Source organism: Stomoxys calcitrans, chromosome 5 (genome assembly GCF_963082655.1).
Source record: "Stomoxys calcitrans chromosome 5, idStoCalc2.1, whole genome shotgun sequence".
Classification (NCBI taxonomy): domain Eukaryota; kingdom Metazoa; phylum Arthropoda; class Insecta; order Diptera; family Muscidae; genus Stomoxys; species Stomoxys calcitrans.
The window spans coordinates 43,345,914-43,362,313 of NC_081556.1; the positions used below are offsets into that span (position 1 = coordinate 43,345,914).

General features: G+C 41.7%; 2 protein-coding genes across 2 annotated transcripts; one reads left to right on the forward strand and one right to left on the reverse strand.

Moving 5' to 3' along the window:
* The first annotated feature begins 3,383 nt into the window (after positions 1 to 3,383).
* On the forward strand, positions 3,384 to 4,736 carry LOC131997882 (PH domain-containing protein DDB_G0275795-like). The gene is made up of 2 exons (XM_059369741.1): positions 3,384 to 3,424; positions 3,573 to 4,736. Exons 1-2 carry the CDS (start codon positions 3,384 to 3,386, stop codon positions 4,144 to 4,146), a joined length of 615 nt encoding a protein of 204 aa, XP_059225724.1. The 3' UTR covers positions 4,147 to 4,736.
* A 3,712-nt stretch (positions 4,737 to 8,448) lies between these two features.
* Positions 8,449 to 12,528, reverse strand: LOC106095430 (uncharacterized). The gene is made up of 3 exons (XM_059369742.1): positions 12,395 to 12,528; positions 9,711 to 10,443; positions 8,449 to 9,642 (listed from the first exon to the last, which is right to left on the reverse strand). Exons 1-3 carry the CDS (start codon positions 12,526 to 12,528, stop codon positions 8,449 to 8,451), a joined length of 2,061 nt encoding a protein of 686 aa, XP_059225725.1.
* Positions 12,529 to 16,400: the final 3,872 nt, after the last annotated feature.

A 16,400-nucleotide genomic window follows, 5' to 3' on the forward strand; every position in this document is an offset into this window, starting at 1 on the left:
AAACAAACCTCCCGGAACGACGTTGCGAAGATGAAAAAGTTTCTCTCAAACACGCATGTCTAAACTGAATCGTTAATAGACTACATGGGAGGTAGAGCAAAGAGAACGGAGGACAAGTTGAGACTTTTGATAAAAACGCATTTTTTACACCATTCGACGGTATTCACAGAGACAATGAAATCTTGTAATAATGTAGTTGATTGAATGCTCATCATTTATGGCTAGAGAAGCCTTGAGTAGCTTTGAGGAGGTGATAGTGTATTTCAGGCGATACTACAGACAGAGGCAGACTACCTGGTGCCGCTTTTGGCTGATCAGTTCAATCGGATGAAATGGGAGAGGCACGTCCCGGAGTGCCTTCCCCGCAAGCTTCTGGTCCGTGTCGGGATTGAAAAGAACCTCGGTCACTGGTTCTGTTCGGTTTGCCTGAACTGCCTCCTTCATCGTTAGGTGTCGGTGAGGTGTAACCGGTGCATGGAGTGGGTGCATCTCCGAACTTTCTCTGGCCTCACGTCATTACGGAAGTATAGTCGCACTGAATATATTGCAAGGCCTGGTGCGAACATAAACTGCAGTGGATCACAAGCGTTGTCGTCGTCGTCGTCGCCGTCGGCGTCTTCGATGTTATGGCGATCCTCGTCAAGCCTTGTAGCTGATGCGTGTTAAAGACTCCTAGAACCAGACCATTATGGCCCGACAGCAGCTCACTAATGACGCGCTTGTGAGCTTGCCCAACTGGGCACAAGCGCGTGAGCTTGCCCAACTGGGTCGCAACTACTACCCGGGGGCACGTAAACGTTGTATAGTCGCATCTCGGCAGTACCAGACTTGACTGCTATCCCCAAACATTCCATGTGGAGGTCACTAGCGCTAGGCGTAGGCGAAATGGGTATATACTGCACGGAATGGTATATCACGAAGGCCAAAACCTACCTCCACTCCGTATGCCATTGTATCCGTGACAACTGTCTAGGCTGCAGGTGTTGGTCAACTGTTTCTGCTGGATTGCAGCAACCAATATTTTCTTTTGCCTCATAAAATCTTTTATGAGGTACTTTTGAGCTTGCCCATCTGGGTCACAACTACCACCCGGCGGCACGTAAACGTTGTACAGTCCCATCTCGGCAGTGCCGGACTTGACTGCTATCCCCAAACATTCCATGTAGACATCAATAGCGCCAGGCGTAGGCGAAATGGGTCTATACTGCACGGAATGGTATATCACGAAGGCCAAAACCCACCTCCACTCCGTATGCCATCATTGCATTGCAGCAACCAATTTTTCTCTTTTGCCTCATAAATTCTATTAGATACACATTCCCTCACTGGCCCGGCAATACTAAGGCTGGAATTTTGCTGTTGTGTATATTGCCGCACGGGAGCAGTTGGGGGAGTCATATAGTCCGACCACCCAGACGCCGCCCGACACGGGATAGCTGGGAGCACTATACAGGCCGGAACATTGAGGTCCGATCTGTGTGTTGTTGTACCGAGAAGCATAGCTGCGAGTTACCGGGCGCGTCCACAGGTTGCGTATAGTGGAATGCTCCATATATAGTACCTGCAACGGCAGTCGCGGACGGCGGTATCGAGCGGAGGGTCTCAGTGGCCGGGCGGCACCGGTTTTTCGCACAAATATTGAGTGCCTATGATGCAAGATATGACAATGCGAGTTATTGGCGTCTTTAAATAACAAGTGGGCATCATGTTCCCGCGGCGATATGTCCTTTGGACCCTCGTTCTGGTCCAATGGACCGATCGCTTGCTCGCTACAACCATGTTGCGAATATCGATAGTTTGCCAGCATTTGTCATAGGCCAGCACTAGATGTACTCTCAGCTGTCATTATGTGTTATCGTTTGCTTTTTATCGACTGGTATTATCTGTTTATTGATTGTAACCAACTGCTATTGGTATTAACGAAATTTTGATTTTAATCAAACTTTTTTTATTGTTAAAATTTATAATTTTTTTTGGAAAATTTCTTAATTTTCAATGAAAATTTTTTAGAAATTGATTTTCATATATTCGCGTGGTTAAGTGTTAAAATCTCATTTCCATTTTCATCGCAATTAGAATTAAAAAAAAACAGACCTAAGACATATAAAAAAGTGTAAAATTTTTCAAATTTTCAAGGAAATAGAGCACATGTCATGAAACAACCAAGCTCATCAGCGGCAGCCGTTAATGCATCCCCAGTCGTAAATGAGTTGAGGTCTCCTACAGCTGCCGCAACGTTGCCACAAACGAATGTGGTGCCTATAGCATCCTCAGCTCCTTCACTAGTGCCGATAATGTCTCCAATAGGGTCCCCTAGGCATAGTATAATACTGCAGCCACCTGTAGCTGAGATGCTACAGCAACAACCGTTATTCTTGGGCCAGGTAATATAAAAGAAAAACATAAAAATAGAAGACTTTAATTAAAAGAAATTTTTTTGAAGTTACCCGTCACCAATATGCCGATAATTGTGCCTCAACAACAGCAGCAGCCACTGCAGCAATTCCATCAATCTACAGCTACAGCTCAATACGGTTCCAATGAATTCCCCACACCATCTACGGGCTTAGCAACAGGTGGAAATCAAAATACTGGCATTGAGGTATTATCTCCAGTTCAGGGATCAGCTGCAGCTGCATCAACTGTCACTCCTGCAGGGCTGCAGGACAACCTTTAACATCGACCTTACTTAACGAATCCCACAGTGGCCACACTGACCAAGACAGTCAAAGTTATTCCATAGAATTATTTGATACTATTCCACCACCCGACAGTGGGGCCACCTCTCATCAGTCACCCAGTAAGGAATTGCCTGAGGAAACCCAACTCAGACATTTGGTACAGCAACAATTTATTTTTTATTTAATTAATAGATGAGCTTACAAATTGCTTATGTTACTTCCTCGATAAATTATATATAAATGATTCGTATTCTACATCTATGTTTGGCTTAGCGATTTGCTGTTTGCCATTTTCTCATATTAAGTTATACAATAAAAAGAATTCAAATGTGATTAGATATTGTATTCATTTAGAATTAATTTTCTATATTTACAACTTGCAATAATATATTTGTACAGTGAAAGAAAATTCGTGCCATTTAGTATCTGAATAACTTCACTCTCTTCAAGAACACGCTTGCCAAAAAATATTGTTCTGTATTCTGCTAAAATAGGGCAAGCTCCAATAAAATGTAATGTGTCTTCGGGCTGGTTTAAATTACAAATTGAACAAAATACATTTGAGTTATTTCTTCCAGTGAAATGTTTGGCATTCAAGTCAAGCAGGCCACCTCTAGCTTTTATAATCAAACCTGTTGCATATGCAGATAGATCTGCAGTACAAGAAGGGATTTGACTGTATTGTAAGCAAGAATAAAGATCATGGAATTGCGAGTTATTTGCACTGCTACAAAAATCATTACGTTCGTGAGTACTCAAATTGTCAATAATCTCCTTCCAATAATAACAAACGGGGACGTTATGATTGGGAGGAAAGTATTGTATCTTTTCGCATATATTTGACCATTCTTTCGCCCAATATATTTTCAACTCCAAAACTTTTTCTGCAAGTACTCGTGGCAATCTGTGTGATCCTAAACAATACAATCAGTACTATGAGCAGTATAAACTGCATCAGGAAATGCTAAAGCAGAAGGAACACGAATCGATGAACGCAAGTGCAGGTGGCAATGAAAATTCCCAACATATAAATACCAGCAAATTGAACACTTCGGTTTTTAGAGGCGATGATGTCAGCACTTTGGCCGAGATTGAAGCTGAGTTTAGGGAGCAGTCGGGTACAACCGCTGCAACCACTTGCACGGATGGACAACAAAATGTCACAGTGCCACTTAGCCATAGAATGGCTGGCAATGAGTATCCTTCACTGCAAAAACAACCAACACCTGCCATTGTTCAAAGTTTCACCCCTGTTTATGTGCAACAGTCGGCCACCCAACCCACTGGAGGTGATATCTATCAGGAATATGTGCAGAATCCCTATAATCTGACCTTGCAACAAAGTCACCAACTACCACCTTTGGTGAGTGTGGAACAAAACCAACAAAATCTTCAAAGAATTCAAAAGCAATTTGAAGAACAACAGAAACAACTACAACAACAGCAGCAACAGCATCACCAGTAGCCGTCATCACATTCACATGCCGAAGCATTTAATACACCTGCCAATTATTTCACTTCCACAGTGGATCCCAATACAATACCACCTGGCTCAGAAATGCTATTTGGCCAACCCTAAAAAACTTTCAAAGCATTATATTCATAATTATGGAAAATTTTTCGTTTCGCAGCTCTGCGTCGTTTGGGCCATTGGGGCAGTTACTGTCCATGGTTCCCTGGTCGTCTTGAGGCTGTCACAGGAATATGCGTGGATTTGTCTCACATTCCACCATTAGTTTGTTTGTATGTTTTATCTTCATTCTTTCTTTTTCGTTTTCTAGTTCAATTATAAGCTAAATTGGTAATTTCTTGCAACAGTGTTCCTCTGCTGTATGCATGCCCCATTTATAGCATTATTATTATTAAATCAAAAAATTCTATATAATATATACACTTAAAGAAATAAATCGAAAATTGTTTAACTATAACATAAAAAAAGTAATAATTTATACACTCTCTCACACACACACACACACACACAGTTATTAAGAGAAATCTATGTCAATCTGTATATATAAACGATATAAATCAGAATAAATGCCCAAATACACTACACACATGAGCTTATGATTTTTGGATAAAAACATTGGCTTTCAGTGCCTTAGGTGTTGGAAAGGAAAACAATTTTCCCGACAAATATTTGCTGCTTTAACAAGATAAATGAGGAGTTCTAAGAAAAATCATAAGCTTCAATAAAAGTTGCTTTTTCCATGAAAAGTCGAATGAAAAGCAGCATTCCTTATCGTTTCTTGGAAAACAGTACGTAGCACGAAGAGTAGAAGAAGTATGAAAAGGGAACGACAAACAAAACATGTCTTTTCCTCCTTAAAAATAAACATAATGTTCCCTTTCCAAAGGGAAGTAAAAGCAAAACGTACTGCAAATCTCCAATCTTTTCCAAATAGTGCTCACAAATTACATAAAAGTCAAGAATGCCTTTAACAGGGGGGTTCTTTTTTAGAAGGAAATATAACCAAACAAAATTTCCCTCCCCAAGAATGAGTGGAGTAGAATTTTTTCTTCTTTGAAGATAGGATTTTCCAAGGAGAGGTGCGAGAAAAGGTACTCTAGAGAATGTATACTCTACTGGCAAACGTGTACCGAATGTGTTCGAAATATGTATTAATTTCATATAAAATAAGTACTTTTTTTGAATTCAATGTGCACTTGAAAATGAGCTTGTGCATTTGAACGAATTGTGTACTGAAACTCCGCCAATGGTACACTTTCGTAAGTAAATGTAGAGGAACTAAAATTACTATCTTCAAGGAAATGGTACCAAAGTTGCTATTTCAAACAGAAAGATGAAGAAAGTGGTACTAAAGGTACCCTTTCCTGATGAAAGAGGTACTAAATGCGCCCTTTCCTGAAGAAAGAGGTACTAAAGGTACCCTTTCCTGAAAAAGGTCATAAAAAGAGATACTAAAAGTACCCTTTCCTAAGGAGTGGTTCCAAAAGAACCATTTTCTGCAGAAAGAGGTAATTAACGTACCCTTTTCTGAAAAAAGAGGTACTAAATGTATCCTTTCCTGAGGATTTCCCTTACCTGGGGAAAGAGGTACTAAAAGTACCCTTTCTTGGGGAAAGGGGTATTAAAGTACCACTTTCGAGGGAAGATGTACTAAAAGTTCCATTACTAGGGGAAAGACGTACTGAACGTACCCTTTCCCGAGGAAAGAAGTACTAAAGAGATAGTACCCTTTCCTGGATAAAGAGGTCCCAAAAGTACCCTTTCCTGAGTAAAGAAGTCCCAAAAATACCCTTTCCTGGGGAAAGAGGTTTCAAAAGTACCCTTTCCTTAGGAAAGAGGTCCTAAAAGTACCCTCTCCTTAGGAAAGATGTCCCAAAAGTACCCTTTCCTTAGGAAAGAGGTCCCAAAAGTACCCTTTCCTGGGGAAAGAGGTCCCAAAAGTACCCTTTCCTGGAGAAAGAGGTCCCAAAAGTACCCTTTCCCCAGGAAAGAGGTCCCAAAAGTACCCTTTCCCCAGGAAAGAGGTACCAAAAGTACCCTTTCCTGAGGAAAAAGGTTCTAATAGTACACTTTCCATTTCCTGTGGAAAGAGGTTCTAAAAAGCACCCTTTCCTGGGGAGATAGGTATAAAGTACCATTTCCGGAGGAAGAGGTATTAAAAGTTCCCATTTTAGGGAAAGAGTTACTAAAAGCACCCTTTCCTGGAGACATATGTACTAAAAGTATCATTTCCTGGGGAAAAAGTTACTAAAAGTACCCTTTTCTGCAGAAAGTTGTACCCTTTTCTGAGAAGAGGGAAATATAGAGAGGAAAAGAGATACTAAATGTACCCTTTTCTGAGGAAAGAGGTATTAAAGTGCCTTTTCTGGGAGAAGAGATACTAAAAGTTCCATTTCCAGGGGAAAAAAGTACCAAAAGTACCCTTTACTGAGAAACGAGGTACTAAAAGTAACCTTTAATGGGAAATGGGAACTTGGCAAAAATTAGAAAGAGTAAATTTTTTCAAGGTACTTAAGGTACTCTCTCCCAAAGAAGTGTGGTCTAAAAGTACATTCTCAGGAAAGGGGAACACAAACTACCCGTTCTTAGCAAAAGGGATACCAGAAGTGGTGATCGGTCAGAACGCACAAGAGACATAACGCCAAAAAAAACTGGGCTTTATGACCTACCTTTCGGCGGCCAAATAATTTTTTGGTCGTTGTGACCTCCATAAAAACGGCCAAAACGCCCATTAAGCTTTATGGCCGTTTTTAGACTTAAAATTACAATAAAACAATATTCTGCTTTAGACTTTCTGTGTACTTGTGGCGACCCATTTATTCGGCTTTGTGTCATCTTTGTTATTGGGTGTTATGTCCGCCTACAGATAGGCCACAACGTTCAAGAAAACTTTGGGCGTTATGCCCATTTCCCATTGAAGGAGAAACTATACTTAACTTTTCCCAGGGAAAGAGATACTAACGGTACTCCTTCACGGAAAAGAGATACTAAAATGACTTTTCCTACGGAAAGGTGTATTAAATGCAACTTTTTTAGGGAGAATGGCACTAGGTTGGGTTACGTTAGGTTGAAAAGAGGGTGCGAATATACTTCCGCCCCATGCCACTATGGGCATACACCTAAGCCAGTAATCCAGTGGCACTAAAAGCTCCCTTTTTAGGGAAAGAGGTTTTAAATACACTTTCCTAAGAAAATGTAATGGGGAAAAGGTAAGTTACTCCTCGAGGAGAAAGTAGTGCTATAAGCAAATCTTCCCAGTATAAAATGTACTAAAATTACTTCTTCGCAGGTACTAAAAATATTCTTCCTTGTGAAAAGTGTCACTTACCCTTTTCCCAGAAATGGTGCATGCTAATCTCTGCTCTACAGTAGCTGGCTGTCCAAGATCACTCCTAAGTATTTGACCTTGCCGGATATCAAAATCGTTTTGTAGAGAAAAACTGGGGCGTCGAATTGGCTCACCTTCGTCTTCCAATGTGATTTCAGTTTTCTCTGGGTTAACATTTAGATCCCTAGGTCTAGTCCAGTCATATGTCATCTCCAAGAATGTTTCGGCAATTCTGCATAGCTGATTCCGATCCTTACCCCTTAGAAATCTCCTGCGTGTCAGATGAGATCAATTCCTTTAGATGAACCCCTAAAACCCCTGGATGAAACAAACATCATATGGAAACAAAGCCCTGAAGCCTCCAAGTCTACTTTCTAGGGGAAGGTGTATTATAGATATTCTTCGATGAGAAATATGTATTGGGTTGCCCAAAAAGTAATTGCGGATTTTTCGTATAGTCGGCGTTGACAAATTTTTTCGCAGCTTGTGACTCTGTAATTGCATTCTTTCTTCTGTCAGTTATCAGCTGTTACTTTTAGCTTGCTTTAGAAAAAAGTGTAAAAAAGCATATTTGATTAAAGTTCATTCTAAGTTTTATTAAAAATGCATTTACTTTCTTTTAAAAAATCCGCAATTACTTTTTGGGCAACCCAATAAATGTAGGGGCTTTCATAAAGTAAAGGTCGGCTTAAGCGTTATTTTTAAGTTAGAAGTTCTAAAGGTAAATTTTTTCGGAAAAAGTAAAGGCTTCTTATCTGAAACAAATGTGTCTTCTTCCTCTGAAAGAGTGACAATTTCATTCCTCAGAACTTTTTTATTTTGTTAATTTATTTGAACTGACGTCGAAACGATTAAAATAACACACACTTAATAACACTCAACAAATTAGGGTTTCTATACGAGGTAAGGATATTGAGCGCATGACTTGCTAACCCTTCACAATGAAATATTTTAAGACTCTTCTTCCATTATTTTTTCAACTTTTTCTGCAGACGTTTCTTTTCTCTACACTTTGTTCGCTTTTCCATATGCAACTCGCAAAGAAATGCCACCAGCGCAAAAGACATGCCAAAGAACCACACAGACCACATTACTGTTAAATGGCTAAAAGTCAAGGGCACGGGGCGTTCGAGATTTTCCAATGTGGTGACATTGGCAACACTGGTCTTGCGTATATAGGTTAAAATGGTATCGGTCCATTTGAGATTCAAGCCAGTTTCGCGTATTCTTAAAATGAAATCTTTCAAGGGATGATAGAAGGGGGAATTGAATTGCATGGGCCACGACAGGTAGATATTGGGTATGCACAATTTCTCGGCTATTCTAAAGCGAGGTTTCCACAAATTCATTTGCAAGCGCTCCAAAACTTTCCACTCCTCGTTGTAGATGACATAGGCGTATGAGGTGTTCAAGGAGTTCAAATGCTGCGATACAGTATCAACATCGGTTATCATGAGGTTTGATTGGAAACTCATGGGTATTAGATCCATGTAGTTGTAGATGTGGAACATATAGTCCAGCAGCATAATGCTGACATTGGCAGAGCGCAGATCATCTAAGGTGTCCAACTGTTTGCCATATATGGTGGCACTCAGCAACGAGGTCAAGGCGGCTATGTGAAGTTGACTGATTAGCATGCCCCAAACTATGACCAGCATGTGGACCAAAATCTTGCGCTTCGATGGCAGGCGTGGGTTGTCCAGCAATTCACCCAAGGACATATTAAGAATTCCACGTAGGGTACTAGAGATGCTAGACCAAGCATCCCATCGGCCATAGTGGAAGACATCGATGAGGAAATAGCCCAACTGAAATAACACAAACATCAGCAACAATAAAATCCACATATTGAGATTAAGGGTCAAGGGGATATAGAGACCCGTAAAGATCTCGTGGATCACTGGCACTAGCACACAGCTATTGGTGTTGGTTATGGGATAACTGCCGTGATATTTGTTGGGTAGTAAATAGGAAAAAGGGTGTATGCCTATATCGATGTTACGGGCCACCAATAAACTATTCTCAAATTCCATCATGGCCATGTGGTTGTCTTCGCTAGTCTCCACTTCGGTGAATTTTGCATTGATTTTGTCAACAAATGCCGTATAGATGTGGCCAGAAATGCCAGTTACTTGTTCAGAGCCATCGTAAGAGTTTTTAGCCTGAAATTTACAAAAAAAAAAAAACAAAATCAATGGGACACATATATTGCGGCCTACTCACCACCTACCTTAAATACACTGGGCTTATCGTGAAAAACTGGTGTCTTAAATTCATAGCCTTGCACATCCAAAGTTCGATCTACATAATACTGCCAAGGATTTCTTGAGGTCATGGCCAATAATGTAATGGGCTGCGGAAAGGGGGTGTAGGTGTAAATCTCCATATGCAAAAACTTCACATCATCTCCCTGTACATGTTGTTGCTGGAACAGCAAGACAACATTCAGAATATTCTTCGACCAACACCAGCGAAAAAAGCGTTTCAATTTTTCCAAACGTACAAAAGAGGGAACTTCTGTTAGCTCATGGCCTATTAGGAGAAATATAAGTTTCGTTTCCAAACTGGCGCCCAACGAATTGGACACAAACTCTTTGACTTCCGTATTGAAAATGTCATTCAGTATGACCGCAGCCAAATTACGATTAGTCAACATTTTACCCAGATTCGGTATGCTTTGGGTATCATTCACATAGTCCCAAGGTGATATGGAGAAGGTCATAATGGGTAGGTTAAAGCCCCCAGCAAATATACAGGCACTCAAAATATCTCCCACACGATTGTGAAGCATGGAATTATCAGCCAATAGCTTGGTCGTATCCAATGGTGGTTCATAGACTGCATCTGGTGTACGATAGAATATCAAGTTGTCGAATTTGTACATTAAACTGATTATCTTCATTTTCTCAACCAGCATTTCGATTTGTCTTCGATAGATTACATCCAAGGGAATATTTGCTGCACTAATGCGCCAAAGTATTAAGAATAAATATAACAATCCAAAATTCTTCATGGCTTGAACTACTTTCGAACACTATAAAGAGAGTTTTGTAATGTTTGGCTTTTATATCGGAGTTTTTGGCTTGAAAATATTTTTGATTGGCTAAAGGTGGCCCTTAATTGAATAACTCAATGACTGCTGCACTGGTTAATTGAATAATAAGCCAATTTGTTGGTCTTTTTAAATGTCTAGGCTGTTAATTTCACCACAATCGATAGTGATGAATTCTGCAGATAACAGAGCACCAATCATAACAATTGCTGCATTAGACGTAAAGTAAAGTTTTTGAAAGAAGCCGCCAAGTATTTGCCTCTACAAAGAATGTTCTACAAAGAAAGTATCCTTTTCAAGGCAATTTGTATTAAAATCACATGCTCCCAAGGTGTACAAAAAGTATTATGATACAAGAACAAGTTTCACAAATTCTATTATTAACTAGCTGGCCCGGCGAGCTTTCAATGCCACTCCCCTAAGTTGGTTCATATCTGATATTGTGTCTCCACCTAAGTACCGGTATCTGTTGGACGCGAAAGCCGGGCAATGACAAAGGAAATGCTCCAACGTCTCATCATCTTCCCCGCATGCCCTATACATGCTATCACTTGCCGCATCTATTTTACAAAAGTGAGCTCGTAGTCCTATGTGTCCCGTTATGATACCAATAGCTATACTGACCTCCTTCTTGCACCCTTTCAGTAATAGCCTCGTCTTCTCACGATCTGGATCTCCCCATAGGATTTTCGCCGTCCTACCGACCGTTTCGCTGTTCCACAATGTTGCATGCGCTTACGTCGTCCACTCCCTTAACTCGGACTGCGTCGACCCGAAAGGCTTCGGGTTACCAAGTTTATTGATGGCAGTCCTCTGGCCTTCACCGCCAAATCGTCTGCCCTTTCATTTCCCCTTACTCCGTTATGGCCCGGCACCCAAACGATGTGGATTTTGCCATCCTCAGAGAAGGCGTTAATCTCCTTCTTACACTGCAAGACTGTTCGTGACCTTACCGTCCTGGTTGTTATTGCCCTTATGGCAATTTTACTGCCAGTAAAGATGTTCACACTCGAACATCTTTACCGATCTTTACCGGGCATTGTAAAAAGGATAACACAGTATCCATAGCAACCGCGTGGCTAGGGAGAAAGCTTCTTTAGCCTCACAGCAGTGGTCGCAGCAATTTTTCTACCCACAATGTCCAGTGGCATTAGGTGTAGCATTAAACTTAGTGCATCAGATTGTGTTGTCCTCAGTGCGGCTGTGATACACAAACAAGCCATCCGTTGAATACGGCTGAGTAGATGGATTTTTGAGGCGATGTCCGCCGGACCACAACACCACATATCATTATAGGTCGAACAACTGCAGTATACACCCAGCGCATGACATACCGATGGCTCTCTTGCAGGTGTATAGGACAAGATTTGCCTTCCTTGGCCTTTTCAAAATGATGAATTTTTAGTTCAATTTTCTGTCCAGCAAAAATACCCAGGTATTTTACGCTTTCAACAAATGGAACATTCTCTCCTCTCAAAGAGACAGGTGTCACTGTAGGTAACTTATATCTCCTGCTGAAAAGAACTACTTCGATCTAGCACGGATTGACGCCTAAACGCTGTCACCCTGAAGTATATCTCCAGAGTGTTGAGAAACTTAGCCATAACCGCAATAGCCACCTCTTCACCATACCTGACCATTTTTAAACCCTTTTCCAGAGACAACAATATATTGTTAATAGATATATTCCAGAGTATTGGAGACAGTACACCTGTGCTTACCCATCTTCTAGATCTTTCTAGATCTACAGATCGCAAGTCTGTCGTTTTGGATTTTAAAGTGTGTATATTATTAATAAACTTTCTTACAGTAGTGTTGATGATGAGAAACTCCAGCTTCTTCATGATTGACGTCGGTTTTACATTTTATTGAAAACACCCTCAATGTAAAGAAATGCTACCATTGCGTTTTCCTTGATAGCATGGGAACCCTTTATGTAGGCGACTAGTTCGTAAAGGGCGGTTACAGTGGATTTGCCCTGACTATGTATATGCATGCTGATTCCGATACAGGCGATTTCCATGGATCTTTGCCCTAAGATATGTTTCTACCAGCCTCTCTAGCGCCTTCAGCATAAAGAATGACAGACAGATAGGAAGAAAGGTAAGGTTTTCCTGCTTTTGGAATGAAAATGGGCTTTGTGTACCTCCATACCATAAGAATACACGACATACTGTTACAATCAGAGAGAAACAGCTTGTAAATCAACTGATGATACATCATCACGGCCTTTTTATCTCCCAAAGGATTTTCGGCTCAACCACAATTTCTCCAAAAACGTCCGACGAATGCTTACGTACAACCTCATCATGCACCATGTTGTCCGTCGTAGAGTTTGCTGGAAAATGTGTATCAGCAAGCAGTTCTAGTGATTTCTCACTAGACAAAAATTGCAAATTTTGCCCATGAACATTCCACTAAGGAACAGGGGCAAACTTCTCACATATCAATGAATGCAGTCCGATTCAAGTTTAAGCTCAATGATAAGGGGCCTCCTTTTTATAGCCGAGTCCGAACGGCGAGCCGCAGTGCGACACCTCTTTTGAGAAAAGTTTTACATGGCATAGTACCTCACAAATGTCGCCAGCATTAGGAGGGGAAAACCAACACTGAACATTTTTTCTGATGGTCTCGCCAGGATTCGAACCCAGGCGTTCAGCGTCATAGGCGGACATGCTAACCTCTGCGCTACGGTGGCCTCCTCCTTTCTCACTAGACATTGTCCATATATTATCTGACTTCTGAATGTATTCTGCCGCCATAGATTTCGAGGATAGAATTTTCTGTAGCTTAGAGACCTCAGATGGAGACCACCGTGGCGTCGAGCTTGTATGTTAAGCTCGACGCCACGGTGGGAGCACATGACGCCGAGTACATGGGTTCAAATCCCGGCGTGAATATCAGAAAAATTTTCAGCGGAGGTTATCCTCTTATTAACGCTGCCTTCATTTGTGAAGTATCCTGCCATGTAAAAACTTTTCTACCAAGTGGTGTCGCTATGCGGCTCGCCGTTCGGACTCAGCATAAGAAAGTAGGCTACTTATCATTGAGCTTAAACTTAATCGGACTGCACTCATTGTTATGAGAGGAGTATTCCCTGTTCCTTAGTGGAATGTTCATGGGAAATTTAGTAGTTTAGGTGTATTTTCCACGGAGTTGCAAAATTTCAACCAGGATTATTTTCAGCTCGCCCTAGTATTTTCATAGTTCAGCCTTGTAAACGTTCCAATCGTGTTGTGCCCTTGTGACGTTCGTTTTCTTTATGAGTATTCTGCAACACTTCCTTAGACCAACCAAGTTCCGGGGTCCACCATGACGGTCGCTGTTTGCCCCCTTGCTTTGGCTGTAGGACATGGTGACATGAGCGAGTTTTTCAAGGCCTTCATGATGTGCTTGATAATTGATAATTATGTCTATGTCCAGTTTCCATCTCCTTTTCAGGTCCAGGAGTTATAGTCGTACAGAATGTTGCCGAAATTTATCCCTATCCGCATTTCTTCTGATTAGCGGCAAAACGTGTCTTCTGTAAGCTTTGCTGCGAACAGGTCGAAAGCGTCAATGACACCGCCAAGATGAAAATGTTTTTCTCAAAAACCCATGTCCAAACCGAAACGTTAGTAGACAACATGGGAATGAGAGCAGAGACAACGGACAACATGTTGCATATGCTAAGGAACAGGTGGATGAATTGTGTGTCCCAGGACATCTATATAAGGGAAGAGTTGGGACTAGGCACATCACAGGGGGCATTTTATCGCAATTCCTTTGGGTGACAACCATAAATAACCTATTACGGATGCTGACTGAGTAGCCTGAATCCGAGGATAGTTCACTTGATCTACAGGAGCATGATTAGACCGATACTTACTTACGCCTCAATAGTTTAGTGGACTGCTATGGAGAACAAGTGCAACATAAGGACCATACAACAGGTTGAGAGTACATGATGTCTTGGCATAGACGGAGCGATGAGGATCACGCCCACTAGGACACTGGAGACTATTCTAGACAACCGACCCATTGACATACAGATAAAGTGTAAGGCAGCCACTGCGGCTATAAGACTTAACTCGATGGGAGAATCCATAGAAGATAGGAGCAGGTCGTACCAAAAATTGCAAATTTTGCCCATGAACATTCCACTAAGGAACAGTGGCAAACTTCTCACATATCAATGAGTGCAGTCCGATTATAAGGGGCCTCCTTTTTATAGCCGAGTGCGAACGGCGTGCCGCAGTGCGACACCTCTTTGGAGAGAAGTCTTACATGGCAAAGTACCTCACAAATGTTGCCAGCATTAGGAGGGGAAAACCATCGCGGAAAATTTTTTCTCATGGTCTTACCAAGATTCGAATCCAGGCGTTCAGCGTCATAGGCGGACATGCTAACCTCTGCCCTACGGTGGCCTCCAATCTTGGTATAATCGAGCCGACGATAGGAAACCTGAATGGATTAGAAGAGGTTTTTGATCGGATACTTGAGATGACACTTGAGGTTGAGTACGAGACACTGCTGCCAGAGGTACAGTCTTGGATTAACGGAACTCTGATATTGCCATCTAGGAGATCATGCTATACAGATGGATCATTGAGAACCCAGGAACTGAGATCTGTTTTAGACTGCCTGACCATAATACGGTCCTGCAGGCGGAGATATCCGGTCGATCGCGGAATGCGCGAGGTGGTGTGGTGCTAACGCAAGGTCGTCGAGTCTGGACATCTTCACAGACAATAAACTGGCCATCAGGGCAATAACAACCAGCACGGTCTTGAAGTGTAAGAAGGAGATTAACGCCTCGTTTGGGTGCTGACCTAGCGGAGTCCGCATCGTTTGGGTGTTAACCTAGCGGAGTAAGGAGGAATGAAAAAGTAGACGTTTTAGCAGTGAAGGCCAGAGGAAAGCCGTCAATAAACTTGGTTAACCCGAAGCCTTTCGGGTCGACGCAGTCCGAGTTGAGGGCGTGGTCGACGGACAAAAATGAAACATTGTGAACAGCGAAACGGTCGGTAGAACGGTGAAAATCCTATGGGGAGATCGTGAGAAGACTACGCTATTACTGAAAGGAAGTAAGAAGGAGGTCAGTATAGCTTTCGGTATCATAATGGGACACACGGGACTACGAGCTCACTTGTGCAAAATCGATACGACGAGTGATAGCATGTGGAGGGCATGTGGGGAAGATGATGAGATATTGGAGCATTTCCTATGTCATTGCCCGTCTTTCGCGGCTAACAGACACCGGCACTTAGGTGGGGACACAAAACCAGACATGAAACAACTTAGGTGAGTGGTATGGAACACAATTAAAGATTTTGTAAGTTGCACGGAATTCCTAACTTGGGTTTTCCTTTTCTATATCATTTTTTTTAGTATTAAGAGCGCACACCAAGCCGATTACTGGCTGAGGTGTATGTCCATAGTGGCTTGGGGTGGATCAATGTCCGCACTTTCAACCTAACCTAACCCATCACCGAAGAATGGAGTTATATTCATTTTGTCATTCCGTTTGCAACACATTGATATATCCATTTCCGAACCTATAAAGTATATATATACTTGATCGCCGTAAAAATCTATGGCGATCTAGCCATGTCCGTTCGTATGTCTGTCTGTCTGTTGAAATCACGTTATAGTGTTTAAAAATAGAGATATTGAGCTGAAACTTTGCACAGGTTCTTTTTTTTGTCCATAAGCAGGTTAAGTTCGAAGATGGGCTACATCGGGTCTAAAGAACACTAAAGACGCATTTATTGTCCGATTTTCCCAAAATTTGGGACAGTGAGTTGTGTAAGGCTCCGATTGGATATAGCTGCCATATAGACATATCTCCGATTTAAGGTTTTGGGTCCATAAAAGGCGCATTTATTG